The following is an 18,523-nucleotide window of genomic DNA, read 5'->3' on the forward strand; positions in this document are numbered from 1 at the left end:
TTCAAACACTCCTTGTGAAGGCAAAGCACCTGGAAAGTCACCTGTGTGCACGGCACACTTCTCAACGCACACGTATCTCTCAGACTACTAGTTTGTTCGGGGAGGACAGAGTTAGCAAAGATCCAAGCTCCACATCCATAGCCACCCTCGGCTGTCAGCGCCACACTCCACTACCAACTTTCTGGCCCCAGTCTTGGACTTGAAAGCTATATGCAATCATAGTTATTAAAATAGGATGGAGACATGGCTCCCTGTCTGCAGCCCGTGCTGCTGGCGCAGAGGACTTGAATTTAGCTCCCAGCACCCACACTGGGCAGCTCGCATGAACCTCTAGCTCTTCTGGCTTCCACAGACACTAATGCTGACACCTACCTCCACACGTGTGTAACTTAGATGCACGCATGCACACACACACACACACAAAACCACCTCCATTTTTAAAAAATCTTTTTTTGTTGTTTTTGGTTTTGTTTTTCAAGACAGGGTCTCTCTGTGCAGCCTTGACTGTCCTGGACTCACTTTGTAGACCAGGCTGGCCTAGAACTCACAATGATCCATCTGCCTCTGCCTCCCAAGTGTTGGGATTAAAGGCGTGTAACACCACCGCTCCGCTCCAAAGGGGGGGGAAAATCCTTTAAAAAATCATACATGTAGACTTTTCTGGAGTTGGTTCCCTCCCACTGTGGATTCTGGAGATCAAACTCAGGTTGTCAGACTTGCACAGCACGTGTTTTTCCTATTGAGTCACCCTGCCAGTCAAAATTGACTTTTTACCCTCTAACTAGAGCGAAATACTTAGAGTAGAGCTATTTTGAAATAGATGGAATGGTAAATGCAGAGAAAACAAGTTAATGTCAGACAACCGTTTCTCAAAATTCTCTGCACTGAACTGTTTTGTGTGTGCGTGCGCGCGTGCGCATGCACGTGCAAGCGCCAAGTGTGTGTAATAAAAGCCTAGAAACCAGCCAAGAGAGATGCTGCCAGGGAGATGGCGCAGCTAGTAGAGTGCTTGTCACACAAGCCTGAGTTCAGATCCCTAGTACTCACATAAAAAGCTGTCCAGGACACAGTTTTAAGAAGATACCCGACCGGGTGGTGATGGCGCATGCCTTTAATCCCAGCACTCAGGAGGCAGAGACAGGCAGATCACTGAGTTCGAGGCCAGCCTGGTCTACAAAGTGAGTCCGGGACAGTCAAGTCTACACAGAGAAACCCTGTCTCGAGACAAAAAAAAAAGATATTCAAGCCAGACGTGGTGGTGGATGCCATTAATCCCAGCACTCGGGCAGTAGAGGCAGGTGGACCTCTGAATTTGAGGCCAGCCTGGTCTACAGAGAGTGTTTCAGGATATCCAAGGCTACACAGACAAACCCTATCTCAAAAAAACAAAAAATAAAGATAAAAAATATATATATACCCAACACAAGCCTCCAGCTTTCACTTACACACACATGTATGCAAGCTGACAATAAAATATCTCATAAATTTACCTGTCTAGTCTTAGGTCCTTTGAGTAAAAAAAAAAAAAAATCAGCATAGTTCCTGTTCATCAAACCTCATTTTAAGAAAGGTACTTGAAATTAGTCTTAGCATAATTACTCTGTGTGTGTGTGTGTGTGTGGTATGTGTGTGCAGGGAATCCACACACATGGTTGTGGTGACATATGCAGGTGTGCAGGCACGTGTATGAGTATAGGTAGAGGCCAGAGGTTCGATGCTGGCCATCTTCGTCCATTGTTCTGTGCCTTATAAACTAAGGTAGTGTCTCTTACTTTAATCCACAATTTGCTCGCTCAGCTAGTATAACCAAGCAGACGGTTTGCTCCAGAATCCAGTTCCACCTCCTGGGAGCTGGGACTACAAAAAGGCTTCCATATGCACCCAGCAGGTATGTGGGCGCTGGGGACCTAAGCTCTCATCCTCACAGTTGCATTGCATGCCCACCCCTCCTCACTGCCCCCCTCCTCACTGCCCCCCCCCACACACAGGGCCATTCCCTCAGTCCTGACCACAGAATCTTTAAAAGTGTGCTTTTGTACCAATTGCTGGATAACTCTTTCCACCAAGGTAGTAAAGCTGACGTCCTGACTTTCCCAGTTGTCATACATGTACTTGACAAGCTTGGCAATGGTTTCCGTGTCTGTTTCAGATTCAAAGTCATAGCCTTTGCTTTCCTGCAAGTAGAGAAAAAAAGACATTTAAATATATGTAAGTTCAAAATTTTTTTTAACTTAATGGTCCCTTTTTGTTAACTTTTTAAAAATTTTTATTAGATGTTTCATTTTATTTTGCCTGCATAGATGCCTGCACACGTGTGTGCCCTCAGAGGTCGGCAGAGGGTAGCAGAGGCCCTGAAAGGGGAGCTGCAGACAGCTGTTGAGCCACGAGGTGGGTGACGGGAACCGCATGCATCGCTCCTGCAAGAGCAACGAGTGTTCTTAGCCACTGGGCCGCCTCTCCAGCCCCGTGAAAATGTTTTTTAGAATTTTTTTTTCTCAAAAACCAAATACATTTCTAATTGTGATGCACATGTGTGTGTCTGTGCACGTATGGAATGTCAGTACAGGCAGAAGGATGTCACAGGGTGTGTTTGGAGGCTGTATGTGGGTTTCAGTGAACGAACCCAACGCTGGCAAGTTTCAGTTACAAACACTCGACCCACTGAGCCACCTTTACCAGCCCCTGAGATCTTATTAATTACCAACTTCTTTTTTGTCATACAGAAACTATTCTAGTCAAAAATTTTATTAAATTTAATTTATAATGATAAATTTAATAAATATGATTCAATTCATATAATTAATAAAATTTATTAAAATTAATTTTAATAAACATTGAAGTCTGATTCCAGAGAACTCAAAATAACGTGTTATTGAGTACAACTCAAAAGACTTAACTTATATATGCTTCATATTAGTTAAATCATAAATAATTAAAATCAGTGGAATATATAATATTCAAAATACAATTTCATGAATAACAAGTCTTTAGTGATCTTCAGCTGTTCAATAAAAAGCCATTAGTTATACATGGCCGTTTAACTTTACACTTAAAATCCAGTCTCTCTGCCACAGCAGCTCAACGGTCCCATATGCACAGCTCCCACTATGCTACAGTTTCCCATCACTGCAGAAACCCAACAGACGCCACTGCGGTGGCCCTGTCACAGAACAGCACATAGCTAGTCCTCAAAACGCCATGTAAGACATCAGAACTGCTCCACCGTCAACAGAGAAGTACAGTAAGGCATCGCAGCTCAAGACCATCCCAACCAACTACCTCCCGACTCTCAAAGGCGGGTCGCTGCAGTCACTTACCAAAAACTTTTTCAAGTCTTTGTAGTTGGTGATGATTCCATTATGAATAACAACAAATTCTATAGGAGAGAAAAGGATTGACCAAACATTAGAATCTGACAAATGCTGTGAATAGCTATTATTATGGATAGATTTCCCTTTGTACTTCCTTTACTGCTGTGTTGGTGGAGCTAGGCTTTGAATCCAGGAACTCCTACAGGCTAGGCAAGCACTCAGCCACTGAACGACCTCCCAGCCCTGCTCTTTCATTTTCTTGAGCCAAGGCCTCACTGTGTAGCCCAGGCTGGCTTTGACCTAGCCTGTCACCCAAGTGCTGGGTTACAGGCATGCACCACCACACCTGGTCAAGTAGATTTTTCTCAAGTCAAAAAGTAATCCACTAGCAGGTGTCCCTGAGTGCTATCAGGCAGCTCAGCAGCACTGTCCATGCCGCTGCACACATGTCGTGGGCATGTACATGAGGGAAAAACACATGTTCTGATCTCTGCTACACTAAACTACTACCCTAACATAAGGGAATGAAGGCAGCAGGTCTCCTCGCCTGTACCCTCACATGCAGAACACCCCCACCTTGAATACTCTCGGTTCTCTGTTCATGTATTCTTTGGTTAAGTTTAAACAGAAGTCTTTTCCAACTAAAAGAATCTGAGTGGCACTAAATAAAGTCTAAGAACTAATACCATAATTACCAAGTTCTATAAACTGACTTGTGTAAGGTCCAGATAACTTGGAATGTCACATGAAAATGTCAGAGTAGCATTCCAAGAGCAAATAAATATAATCTTGAGATCAATTTCATCTATTTTAATTAAATGATGACTGAAAAATGTTAAAAATAGATAGCCAAGAGTTGACACTACTATGTGCAGCCATGCCAGCACACAGTGTGGCTTTTAATTCACATATCAAAAGAATAATTATGACTGGGTTTGGTGACTCACGCCTTTAATCCCAGCACTCAGAAGGCAGAGGCAGGAGGATTTCTATGGCTAACGTGATCTACATAGCAAGTTCTAGGCCAGCCAGGGCCACAAAGTAAGACCCTGTCAAAACAACAACAACAACAACAACAACAACAACTACCACCACCACCACCACCACCACCACCACCACCACCACCACCACCATTATTATTATTATTATTATTACTATTACTGAATACAATGGTTTTGTTGCCCTGACAGGCCTGAACTCCTAGACTCAAGGACTCTTCCTGCCCAAGCCTTCTCTGTAACCAGAACAAGAGGCATATGTCACTACACCTGACCTAAGTCTAATTTTCTATTACAGTATTCAAAATGTTCTCAATATATCTAAAGATCTCACATTTGGGTCTCAAAAAAAAAAAAAAAAGAAAGAAAGAAAGAAAGAAAAGTAATCAAGACTACTGAGCCTACTGGGATCACTTCAAAAACAAACAGGGACCCACTGGAATAAGCTCCCAGTGGGGCAAAACAGGAAAACTGCTGCTGCAGCACTGCAGAGGGCTACAGCAGTACACTGAAGGAAATCAAGCCTTCCTACCACAGACTACTCGGAGGTACCTCAGGCGTGCAGTGCATACTGCATCCGTCTCAGGAACTATGGGGGGGGGGGGTGAATGACAGCGTGCAGTCAGTGCGGGAGGAGGAGACATTAAGAAGAAGACATGGATGAATGTCACACAGAAACACATTCTTTGTATGCTAACTCAAAAATCAACTTTAAAGGCCCTCAAAACAATTGCCATGAGTTTATAACATGAAAGAAAAACATTGTTCAGGATAATGTTAGCATCACTTCATGTTTGAAAAATGGGAAATAAAGGCAAAGAAACAAACCTTCACCCTGCCTTTCACATACAAGCTAAACCTCAGGGTGACCAAGAAGTTGACAGAAACTTCTCCTTATAAACCTGCCAGAGGTCAAAACAGAAAGAGGACTTAAGGTATCAGACTCCTGGCATTCGACAATCCCTATCATTTATGCAATAATCACCAATGGCTAACAGAAAGAACACTGCAAACCTCCATGTGCAAATAACCACAGCCATCATTTATGAGAAATGCTCGGACTGCAGACCCAGCTCATGGTAGAGACCTGCCTGGTATCAATACACCCTGGGTCCAATAGCCAAGAGCGGGAAGATAAAAGTAAAATAATACGTCTGTTTAGCAGAGCATGATGGAACAATTAATTTAAACGTTAATATAAAAAGAAGTCTAGGCATGGTGGTGCACGCCTTTCATCCCAGCACTCAGGAGGCAGGCAGGTCTCGGTAACTGTGAACCCAACTTCATCCACGTGGGCAACTCCAGGCCACCCAAGGCCCACATGGTGAGGGGGAACACACCTATCATCTCAGTGCTCGGGGGGCAGGGGAAGGAGGAGCAACGCAAGGGCAAGGCCAGCCGGACCTACAGAGTGAGACTGTTTCTAAAAACAAACAAGCAAAAAAGACAGAAAATTAAAGACACAAATAAATAACAGTAGTAGATATAATTAGCAATACCTAGACTACAGGAAACTCACCGGTTACCAAAACACTCAATTACAAGAAAAGGGGATTAAAAGAATGACGTGTTGAAGAGTACCAATCTTTATTGTGGTGGAATCACAAAATAATCTACACAGGGATGATTGCTGGAGTGTGAGGATGGGATTAAGTTCTGTACTCTCTCAGTGTTTCAAATTTCCCAGATGAAAATCAAATTAAAATAATAACATACGACCTCACTTTTCCCCCACTCCTGGCCCACTAAAATCAGCTGAAAGCACACACAATCTATTCGTACCATTATTTTTATCAGAGCGTTGGGGGTGACTATTGACAGGACTCGGTTCTCCATGTGTCGCCCAACGGGTGTGAGCTATTCCAAGATGTACATCAAATTCTATATCCAAGTCCATATCTTGTTGTTCTGTAGAGGATAAAATGTAGTATCTCAGTATTTGATAATGCTGTAGATATAAGTTATATTAAATGTCACTATCCCAGCCCCTTATCCACAAGGTTTCTGGTTCAAGATATGCAGCAGACACCTGAGAACGCGCGTGGCACTGAGCTCTCAACACAGCGTGCCTTTCCTTGCGGTGGCATTCTGTGTTCCACCTTAATGGACCACACAGAGGCCTGTGGCCACAGCTTTTTCAGCTGGGGACCTGACAGCGGAACGAGCACCAATTTGGTTTTTTTCTTCTCCATTTTAGACAGAAGGTTCCTCCTTACCACACTCTTAGCAAACTCAGCATTTCATTTTTCTTCTTTCCTTTTTAAGGCCTTTCCCCTTCTCCGTCACGAGAAGCACCTTCTGGCTTCTCTGGCAGACCAGCAAATCAGTATCAGCATCTTGCATGTGGGACCATTATCAATCAGAGTAACTCCATGCCACGTGGACACACGCGAGCAGGCTCCCTGCCTGTCCTCAGGACAGCGGTCTCAAGCTTGTCCACTGGGAGGTGTGGCTTGCCCTGGACCCACTCTACCTAATTTCCTTGTTGCTATGATCGGTTTTTTTTTCCCCTGAAACTCAGAAACAATTTAAACCCAGGAAGTAACAAAATGACTTTTCTTCCTTTTCTTCAATCTTTGAGTCTTCCTAAAAATGGGTCCCAAAAAATGGGAAGATGGGAAAAATCAAATTAAGTACATTACTGTGAACTTCTTCATCCAGTGCCTTAACTTTTCCTTTCTTCTTAATGAGCTGGATTTTGCAGGCATTGGCTTCCCAGTCTTTGTCATTGCCTCCGTCAAGTCCCACACCTAAGGTAGCAGGAGGGAGGCACAAAGGCAAGACTTGGAAACTGGTTGTTAAGAGTATCAATATGAGACGAACGATGATAATAATAATAATAATAATAACAACAACAACAGCAACAACAACAGTAGTAACAACAACTTAAGAAAATTATACATACATCTAATTAACTCATTTACCAAGTAGATTTTCTGAAAATCTATTATTGTTGAGGTAAGTGACAGCTGCTTAAAACAGAAGGTGAAAATAAGGCTGGAGTGAGGCTGAGTGGTAAAGAGCTTATTTAGCATGAACAGGTCTTGCATTCAAACCCAGCACCAGAAAGAAGGTAAAAGAAGCGAGTTCAGGAAAGGGGTTAGGAGCACTCAATTCTTGTCTAACGGTCTGTTGAAAAAAACAGACAGACTCAGAATAATGACAATCAAAATTATTATATATATAAGCAATTGCTACATAAATTATAAAATGCCACAGGCATAAGGGAACAGTGCAGAAGTGAGGCATACACCTCTGAAGGGAAAACAAGGAGGTCCGGAAAGCATCTTGTGAAGTTTTACTTAAGTTACTAAGAACTTGAAAACTTACTTAGATCTTGAAGGTCATTCCAAACAAAAATAATATGGCAAGAATGATTAGCAAATGCTCTGAAATGGCACAGAGAGGAGGATGGGTTGGCGAGGGAGAAAGATGACATTACAGCTGCAGCAAAGCAAAATTGTAGAAGGCCTGATTTACTCAAGAGATGAGTGAGAGGACCAGAAGGGCCTACATGGGATATGAGGAGACAGCAGGCAAGGCTCTCTCCTGGGTGCAAAGGACTGGGGGATGACTGCTGACAGAGGGGACACAGACAAGTAAGGGACGTAGTGAAGACTACAGTGTACTCAATTCAACTTTGAACCTGAAAGTGCACTATGCTGTGGGACCCAGGAAGCACTTCTGAAGGGCAGCTGGAAGCAGGGCTGCACCTTGAGAAGTACATTTGGATTACAACTACATAAGCCAAATGTAGTAGCACATACCTGTAATCTCAGCACTCCAGAGACTGAGGCAGGAGGATGGTAAGTTTGAGGCCACTGTGGTCTACAACAAAAGACTGTCTCAAAAACTTTAAACAAACAAAATACATGGACTGTAAATCACAATGTAGAGTTGAGTCATCTCACCACAAAAATACTAAGACAAGTGAGCGAAGGAAACAACCTCAGTGGCTGGGGTAGTGGTTCACGTCTGTAATCTCAGCACTTGAGAGAAAAGGTCGGCCTGAGCTATATAGAGCAAGACCTAATCTCAAATAAGTAGTGAAAAAAAAATCTTAAAAAACATTCCTATTTATGGGCTGGAGAGTTGGCTCAGAGGTTAAGAGCACCAACTGCTCTTCCAAAGGTCCTGAGTTCAATTCCCAGCAACCACATGGTAGCTCACAACCATTTGTAATGAGATCTGGTGCCCTCTTCTGGTGTACATGCAGGCCAAACACTGTATACATCATAAGTAAATAAATCTTTTTTTTAAATTCCTATTTAAGCAACAGACATAAGAAAAGGAGCCTCGGGGCTGGAGAGATGGCTCAGAGGTTAAGGGCACTGGCTGCTCCTCCAGAGGTCCTGAGTTCAATTCCCAGCAACCACATGGTGGCTCACAACCATCTATATATAATGTGATCTGATGCCTCTTCTGGCCTGCAGGTATACATGCAAGCAGAGCACTGTATACATAATAATAAATAAATCTTAAAAAAAAAACAAAACAAAACAAAAAAAAACCTTCCAACTTTAAAAAAAGAGAAAAGGAACCTCCAAAATTGGCAGAACATACCAACCCCCGTGAGCTGTGCTGTTAGGAAAGCTCACCATGGAGCATCTGAATGACACAGGAATAGGACTGTGAGTACACAGCACCCCCTGGCACGAGCGAGCTTGCCTTCCATCCCAGGACCACTCAAACAGGAAAGACAACACTGCTATCCTCAGACAGACTTTCAAGGCTGGCCCTTGACTGGCATCTAGGATCTTAGGTTTCAGGAGGATTCCTACCACCTGAAAGGGGTGAGTGTGGCTCCTGTGCCAACACTGTTCACGGAAACAGCGCATCCCTCTGGGATGGGATGGCCTGCGCTAAGTGCTTGGCAAACTGTGCTCTGAGCTCTGCGGCGCCAGTTTACTGGCAGACAACATTCACCTGTACTATCTCAACTGCTGCTGCTCCCCGTAGACACCAGCCCACGCCCGCTCCCCTTCCTGATCTTGCTCTGGACTCCTCTGCTGCAGTGAATCATAGAGCCATGGCTCCTTGCTGAGACTCATGAGTCACTAGGAACCGTGCAACGCAAGCTTCTGGTGGACCCCGACACAGGGAGCCTGAGTCCATCAGACTCTGCCAGAAAGTAATTTTCACTTGGCTTGGCATTTAAATAAAACGGAAGATCCTTGGGCCAGCGATATCACTAAGTAATAGAGTGCTCGCTGAGCATGCGTAATGCCCTGAACTTAATCTCTAGCACAGAAAGAAAAACCAGTTTATAGAGCTGGGCTGGAGAGACGGCTCCGAGGCTAAGAGCTGTTCTTGCAGGAAGCCTGAGTTTAGTCTCTGGCACCCATGTCGAGCAGCTCACAAACACATGTAACTCCAACACCTGCACGCATGTGTGCAAACACACAAAAATGCAAATAAACCTTTCAAAAAGAAAGGACAAATAATTTATAGAGTAAGGTGTTCTACAACTTGTTCCTACAAAAATGGCCCATAATTTATGTTTTAAACTAACCTCTGATTCTTGAGGCAAAGTCTCCTGTCGCCCAAGCAGGCCTCAAACTTAGTATAAGTCTAAGGATGGCTTTGAACTTATCTTCTTGCTCTACCTCCTCAGGACTGGGACCGCAGGTATAAGGCAGCAAACCCAGCGTATGTGGCGCTAGGGATGAACCCAAAGGTTCCAGTATGCTAAAGACTAAGCCACACCCCCAGCCTTAGAGTGACATTCTTCCTAAAGGAAATTACTAAGAAACAATATCCACATAAATTGATAGTACTGTTGAAATGACACGCACAAACCCTTAGACATGACAAAAGGTAAAAATTTGGAGTTACAAAACAAAGCAAACACACAGTTAAGTCTCCTAAAAAAATAAATAAATAAAAATACTATTTAGATTCAAGAACCATTGCAAACTCTATAATATATTTTTAAAGGAAATACCAGCAGAATCATATCCTCTGTACTCCAGTCTTTGAAGGCCTTTGATTAGGGTCTCCAGGATTTCTCGCCTTGTTCGGGGAACATGGTAATTTAAATAAGCAAATATACCTGCAAAAAATAAATAAATATGTAATACACAACTATGAATCAAACTTAACATAATTATCTTTAGGCTATCAAAAATATAAAGTTAGATTTCATTTTTTAAAAATAAACCCTTTTCTCAAATTATGTAACTTTTTCAAAGGGGAACTTTTTGTAAACAGAAGATTGACAAAAGCTGGGCATGGTGGCACACATCTTTAATCCCACTACTCAGGAGGCAGAGGCAGGCGGATCACTGTGAGTTCAAGGCCAGCCTGGTCTACAAAGCGAGTTCAAGACAGCCAAGGTTACACAGAGAAACCCTGTCTCAAAAAAACAAAAACAAAAAAAGATTAACAAAAATATGCTAAAATAAATGTCTAGTTGTTTTCAACAAAGCTTATAAAGCTGGCCATTTATTTCCTTAACTGCCATTTTGTCAAGTAAATTGTATTTTTTAAAAATTAAGCAAATTTTGGGCTATATCCTATATACTATTACATTAAACACACATACCTTTTATTAAGTATTTTCAGCCACAAACACTTCCTACAACTATATAGCTAAAATGACTGTTTACTTCTACAATCAATAAAGCTTGGAGATAAATTATGTTTAAAAACAAAACAAAAGCTCACAACTAAATTTTTCCCAGAGCTAGAGACCTCTTTTAAGTCAAGTGGTCTACCATTCAATTACAACCCAATAAAATAATCTAGTAATAAAAAATCTGACTTAAATAAACAACTGCCTCATAATATCTTGAATCAGGCTCAGGTACCACTGTGGAAGAGAAGACTGTAGAAGCCGGGCACGGGGTAGGGGGGGAAGGACTAGAGCAAAACAGTGTCTCCAACATGGGACAGAACCCCTGTACTCATGGATGCATAGTAACTGTGGTTGCCTGTTCTAATATGGAGTGGAAAGGGGTTCATGAACCCCTAACTGAAGAGCTATGAACAGCTGATGGCTTCTGAGGGAGAATCACTTAGTTGTCTTTGGGGTGTGGCTCCTGTTAAGAGCTTAGCACCCCTCTGCATCCCCAAAGCCCCTCTTTTCCCTGCTACCCCCCCCCCATTCCGTACTTCTAGAAAGACGATATTGACTTTCACATGTAAGTGAGAACATTTATTTACCACTCAGGGTCCGGTTGATTTCACTCAACACAATGTCCTAAAGTCCTTTACCCATGATCCTGCAAATGCCAAAGTTTCACTATTTTATGACAGAAAAGTATTCCATTGTACAAACACACACTTTCCTTTCCATTCATCCAATGAAAGGCACGATTTATATATTTGTATTGTAAATAAACTGGGGCTGAGATTCTCTTTGGCTTTGGTATCTCAAATGCCCACTAGTGCAATTGCTGGAACTGTCGCCACTACTGGGAAGCACTTTTATTTTTAGTTTCTGAGACCTGATGTGAGTGAAGGTGTGTGCATGCCACAGGGCCTATGTGGGGGTCAAAGGACAACTCTTGGGAGTGGGTTCCTCTACCATGGGTTCCGGGATATGACTCAGAGCAAGTACTTCTATGCTCTGGCTCATCTTCCTGTCACCCTTTTGAGTCAGGGTCTCACCAGGCACACACACGGCAACATCTGCAACTCCAGTCCAAAGAGATCCAGTACTCTCTTTTGACCTTCATGCATACTGCCCACACATACATACATGAAGGTAGATCAGAAATACATATGAAAAGAAATGTTAAAAAAAGTTTTTATTAGGATGATTCTCCTACAAAATCATATCGCACCTAATCGCAGCATTACCATCTAGTGTGATGTTCCCTAGTATCCAAAGCCCCTCACAGGAAGACCTAACGAAGGACCACCTTTCACGTCGCAGTCTCCTTACAACATCCCATTTTCCCCAAGTGTGGGCCAAACGCCTCTTCTCTGAGTTAGTTGTCTCCACAATGCAATCTAATCTGATCCACCATCCCTTGCATTAGGGATGCATAAGTCAAAAAGCCCCAATGTTAGAGTTAGGGGCAACAATGGATCAAGAAGGTACATTCTCTTAGGTTTCTGCAGTGATGCTAGGCTTCCAGTAGAAAAATCAAATTACCCAGTATATAATCTTCTGACTTTTTTTTTTTTTTTCGAGACAAGGTTTCTCTGTGTAGCCTTGGCTGTCCTAGATTTGCTTTGTAGACCAGGCTGGCATCAAACTCACAAGAGAAACTCTGCCTCAAAAGAAAAAAGGAAGAAAGGAAAGAAGGAAGGAAGGAAGGAAGGAGATGCACCAGTTAGGATTATCGGATTGTCTGTTACCTCAAAACAGCCAGGAAAAGATGATTACAAACGCCTCCTCAGCAGTCAGAGCAAGGCCACAGAGACACTCGTACTCACATGGCCACTTCTTAGAGAGAAGGCACTACTTGGTCTTTGTCTTTTCAAATGTTCCAACATGCAGTCTTGCTTTTTAAAAAAAAAGCTTAAAAAGTCATCCTTTTGTAATTGCTCCAGTATTACAAAGTGGTTCACAACCATCCTTAACTTCACTTCCAGGGGATCCAATGCCCTCTTCTGACCTCTCTGGGCACCAGACAAGCATGTGATATACATACATACACATTGAAATAAATAAAGCTGGCGTGATGGCACACACCTGTAATCCCAACACTCGGGAGGCAGAGGCAGGCAGATCGCTGTGAGTTCGAGGCCAGCCTGGTCTACAAAGTGAGTCCAGGATAGTCAAAGCTACACTGAGAGACCCTATCTTGAAAAATCACAAAAAAGAAAGAAAGAAAGAAAGAGAGAGAGAGAAACGATACTTAAGAATAATCAAAACAATCATGAGGGCCATGCTGAACTCATCCATCCAAATCAGTTTACTTTCATAGAGGTCTGGCCAACTGCCAACCAATCATGCTAATTCATTATTTGTTTAACTTTCAAACTTTCTTCACTTTTTTTTTTTTTTGAGACAGGGTCTCTCTGTGTTAGCCTTGGCTGTCCTGGACTCGCTTTGTAGACCAGGCTGGCCTCAAACTCACAGCTATCCACCTGCCTCTGCCTTCCAAGTGCCGAGATTAAAGGTGTACGCCACCACACCCAACCCACATATTATTTTAAAAGTTTAGAATATAGGACTGGATGTGGTGGCACATGGTTTTAATCCCAACATTCAGGGAGGCAGAGGCAAAGGCAGGCGGATCTCTGTAAGTTCATAGCCAGCCTGGTCTACAAAGCAAGTCCAGGACAGCCAGCCACTGAGCTGAGAGAGACCCTGTCTCGAAAAGAAAAAAACAAACTAACAAAAAGAATGAAGTGAGCTGGATTTGGCTGTAACAGAATTTGAATGTTATGGATGGAAATATATGCATTTGCACTGAAGAAAAGGATGGTGGAAATGACAACGGCTGTCAGAATGAAGTCCTTTTAGTCCTGTGAAAGTGAGTTCTCGCACCTGGGTTCCTGCCCTGTTAACTAAGAAGTTAACTGCATGTCCATTGTCTGATTCGCACTCCTAAGCACTGCCCCCTGAATAAAAATTATTTTCGTTTATTACTGAATAAAAATTCAAACCACAAAAGGTTTCCTTTCACCTGCTAAGCCAACTCACCAGCAGGCCCCACCCCCTTCTACCTCCGCACCTGAAAATGCTCTACATCAGATCACCAGTCTGTAGACTCTCTTCTTGGCACTTCTATTAGATCCTTGAAACCCAAAAACAAGAGTTCTCAATCTATTTCTACTCACATTCACTAAAGGAGACACCACCACCCGTGACTGCCTCCCTTGTCACTGGTCTGGGCATCAAGAGAAGAGACCTCTCATCACTGGAACAGTCCAGGTCTAACAGAGAGGTACACAGCTCTCCAATGTCTGAAATTTTCAGATTGCTGCAGACAGGACTGTCACAGCCCCTGCAGCCACTAAATCTGCATTCATATTTGTTTCCTCTGACCAAAGAACAATCCCTTGAAGGCAGCTCCTTTGAGCCATCTCTCCAAAAGACAATGCTATCCAGCACTTTCTAACACCTCTTGATACTTTCTAGCTACCTGAAATACACAGTTACAAATTCCCAAGCCACAGGAAACAACACTAAATTTTGTTCAATGCTAAAAAGAGGTAAGATAAAGGTTTCCTAATTAAAAGCTTTAAAATTTTTGGATCAAAGTTATCAGGCTTAGTTCTGAAGGTTTCTAGAATCTGGAGTCTTGCTAAGTTTGGGTCTCCCAGAGCAGATGATGACAAACTAGTATTACAAAACTCTTCCCATCGTCTATTGCTCATTTCTATTAACCTCAGCACCTATTAACCTCTCCCCTCCATAGGAAATGAGCATCAAGCATCTCGTTAATTCCCCTCGCAGCTTCTTTATTATCTCCACCATGACTTCTAAGGATGTCAAACCCTAGCAGCCAGTCTCAGCATCCCTCAACAACCTTCAAAACAGCTAGACAGTATAAATTACAAAAATAACGCTTTTAAAAATATTCATTTTAGGATACTTTCAAAATGCAAGTTCTCTCACTGTTTTTTGGGGGGGTAGAAAGTATCATTATAAAATGTCATTCATATACAGCATCAGATCAGGAAGATGCAACTCCAATTTATTTAAAATCCAGCAAACCTATGAAAAGCAGGGTAGTTTAAATAACCTGATGCTACATCATCAACAAAACCAAAATTAATACAAATATAATGGACACAGTATTTTAAAGGATTAAGCCAGGGAGGCTGGAGAGATGGCGCAATGGTTAACAAAGGACTGGGAGCAGGCTGTGGTGGCTACACCTTTAATCCCAGCACTTGGGAGGCAGAGGCAGGGTGAGCTTGATGAGTTCAAGGCCAGCCTGGTCCTAGTTCTAAGACAGCCAGGGCTCCACAGAGAATCCGTCTCAAAAAACAAAACCAGAAATGCCTCCAATACTGTGTGCTAGCATACTTACTCATCATCAGTGAAACTCAGGCTATTGGCTGCCGTGCACTAGGGGCCACTATGACTAACAGTCGCCTCCTTCACAGGCTTCCCTGAGCTAGATCTGATAGCTCCTGTCTTTCTGTTTTACGGTACATGAACACCATTCTTCCTGGAACAAGATGAGGAAATAACCTGACTAGGTTCACAACTCATCACTCAAACAGCTCATGAGCAGGGGAGTGCTGCTATTAGTCCTGCAGCCCAGCACTTGGAGGGAGGAGCAGCATCAGGAGTTCAAGGTTATGTTCAGCTCTGCAGTTAGTCCAAGGGAGAAGACACTTAACTACCAAATACCACACACTAGTAATCACCCAGCTTGTACACTCACTGCTTACAGCTTGGAAATCATTTATATATGCTTTTCAAAAACAATCCATTAGTTAAATAGTAAAAGTATAATTGATTAGGAAGTCAGTTCTCTGTCAACGAATTCAGTAATACACTGTGTTTCTGCTTTGATGTTTAGAATCTAGAATCTTTAAACTTGCTCTTCATTTTCAGAAAGATGAAAACACAATGAGTATAACCCACCTCTTGCTCAGTTCTTCCAAGAGAAAGACTACAAAGGATGTTTCTCAAAAAGCTTCGACTCTTATATTAATACCTCTCTTTAAAGAGTGTCCTTTCTGGAGAGTCAGGCATGGTGGCTCATGCCTAGAATCTCAGCACTCAGGGGCTGAAAGAGAATCGTGATCTCATGAGGAACGACATGAGACGCTATCTCTAAAAATGCTTTCTTCTAGTAACATTGTCCATTTTAAACAGAAAGGTGAGAATATACCTTTTTAAGGATTATTAATAGCTCATTGCTATTTTAGAGTATCATTAGTTGTATCATATATAATTCTTAGTTATCTTCCAGTAATACTTTTAGATAATCCTTCTGTTGGAGTGATGTTGTTGTGCACTGTGTAACGATTATCCCTGCACTATTCAAATGTTTCTGTTACCGGTGCAGATCAGATTACCAGCCGGACTTTGGCACTGTCATTTTTATGAAGCATCTCTTGTCTCAACGTTTTGTGAACACTGGTCTCCATCACCTTCTGATTTATTTTAATAAGAATCTGATGGCCAATAAGCTGAGGCAGGATTAGGAGGTGGGACTTCCAGGTGGAGAGAGAGGTGGGTCCCCTGATGGGGACCAGAGAGAGGCAGAGGTCACTAGCTAGACACAGATGAAGAAGTGCGTGCCAGGGTGAGACAAGGAAGGAGAGGTAACAGGCCACGCAGGAGGCCAGGACAGGCCACGCAGGAGGCCAGGACAGGCCACGCAGGAGGCCAGGACAGTATGGCCAGGTTAAAATAACTTAGAATCTGCCCAGTTTAGTGCCATAAGACTAAAAATAAATATAATAATTGTCATTATTCAGGAGGTGGGGTGGGCACATGAAGTCCTTACTGATAGGTTTTTTTGTTTTCTTTTAATTCCCCTGACACAGGGTTTCTTTGTGTGGCCCTGGCTGTCCTGGACTCACTTTGTAGATGAGGCTGGCCTCAAACTTACAGAAATCCAATTGCCTCTGTCTCCTAAGTGCTGGGATTAAAGACGTGGCCACCACTGCCCAGCTAAATAATAATTCTTAAAACATTGAATAAGCTGGGCTTGTTGGCGCACGCCTTTAATCCCAGCACTCAGGAGGTAGAGGCAGGCAATTCGCTGTCAATTCGAGACCAGCCTCATCTACAAAGTGAGTCCAGGATAGCCAAGGCTACACAGAGAAACCCTTGTCTCAAAAAAAAAAAAAAAAAAAAAAAAAAGAATAAAAAAGAATAATTAAATAAAATAAAAACTATACACCCAGGGAATAAAAGAACCTACTTTTTAAACGGCTCTCGTAAAGACATATATTAAACAGGTATACATGCATGCTATGTGATCTCTGGCCAGGCCTCTTGCCCTGTCTTCTCCACAAGATCAGCTCCGAGCCCACTTCATCAAGTTATTGACTTAGTAATGGTTCCTGTTGAGAAGCTTGTGAGTGGCAGGAAGTAATGTGTAATAATACCACTGTCAAAGCTCTACCTTGAGTTCTAGTAGGCCTGCCTAAAATAAAGTGACTAGCATTAGTAGTTTAAGAATGCAATAGAAATAGATTCAAGAAATGCTGCTACCAGACAGGCGTGGTCATCCATATTTGTAACCACAACACTTGGGAGGCTGAGACAGGACACCCTGGGCTACCAAGTGGGACCCAGAAATAAAAAGAAAAGGGGAAGATCAAGAAAGGCCGGGGCAGCACACATACTAAAATTGGAAGAAAGGCCAGGGGGTGTGGCTAGGGGACAGCTTACTGACTTAGCAAGCTGCCTTTATGAGTTTAACCCCCAGAGCATAGAGTGTGTTCACAGGTTGCCTCACTCACCTGGTGGACCCCCTGCAGGCGTCCCTCCCTAACTCCTCCGTGGGCACTTTCCGCACCGTACCTCTTCTGAAGTAGGCATTTAGCTATCCTCTGATCTTAACGCAAAGGTGGCCCCTGAGCGCCCTGATGGCCTTGCAGACCCCCACCCCGCATCCCCTTTAGTAGCCCCTCTAACTCCTGAGGCCCCCCCAATCTGCCCTGCGGGCCCCTCGTCTCAAGCACACTAGCTCCGGCCGCCCCCTCAAACCCAGGAATCCCTCATCTTGGAGTCCCTGCCCCCCCCCAGCCCTTCTCCCTAGAAAGCCATCTCCTCCAAATCCCGGCTCTCCCCTGGACCCTCAGGACGCCCGCCCCACAGGCCACTTCTCTCCTCGAGACCCCCCCGCCCCAAAGGCCGCTCCATTGACTCGTGTGGTCCACCTCCGGCTTCACTGCGCGGGCCCTGCGGCCGTCACACGCCCCCATCGCTGCCCTTACCGCACATGATGCTGGTCTAGGAGCGAAGGCCGGGCGCGAGTGTCGGAAGCAAGGACGAGCTCAGGCCGGGGTGGCGGCGATGAGACGGACTCCGGGATGCGACAGCTCAGACACGACTGCTGGACTCGCGGCTCGCCCCTCAACTGCCGCCCCGCCCCCCGGTAACGCGCGCCGCCGCGGCTCTCCCATTGGGCCACGCCTGCGCCGCTCACGCGCAGGCCCCGCCCCCGCTGTGCGCAGACGCAGACCTGCGGGCAGACGTGGCAGGGGCTCGACAGGCATCCGCCTAAGGATCCTGGAGCCGCCCGCCGAAGGCGAGACGTGCAAGGGAGGGGAGAGGAGGGCAGGAAGGGAATGTTTACACACAGCTTACGTCCGGCGAGGTGAGCTCAGGAGGGCGGG

General features: G+C 43.9%; 1 protein-coding gene across 1 annotated transcript in view; it reads right to left on the reverse strand.

Moving 5' to 3' along the window:
* GFPT1 (glutamine--fructose-6-phosphate transaminase 1) overlaps nt 1–18,287 on the reverse strand; it is a 52,750-nt gene extending 34,463 nt beyond the window's left edge. Inside the window, exons 1-6 of the mRNA XM_084765252.1 lie at nt 18,122–18,287; nt 10,254–10,361; nt 6,952–7,059; nt 6,092–6,217; nt 3,318–3,376; nt 2,040–2,174 (exon numbers count right to left, since the gene is read on the reverse strand). Coding sequence (XP_084621378.1) covers nt 2,040–2,174; nt 3,318–3,376; nt 6,092–6,217; nt 6,952–7,059; nt 10,254–10,361; nt 18,122–18,128 — 543 coding nt within the window. The 5' untranslated portion in view covers nt 18,129–18,287. The remainder of the gene's footprint in view (nt 1–2,039; nt 2,175–3,317; nt 3,377–6,091; nt 6,218–6,951; nt 7,060–10,253; nt 10,362–18,121) is intronic.
* Between the last annotated feature and the right edge of the window lie 236 nt (nt 18,288–18,523).

The sequence above is a fragment of the Acomys minous genome (genome assembly GCF_964271855.1).
Source record: "Acomys minous genome assembly, chromosome: 17".
Taxonomy (NCBI): Eukaryota; Metazoa; Chordata; class Mammalia; order Rodentia; family Muridae; genus Acomys; species Acomys minous.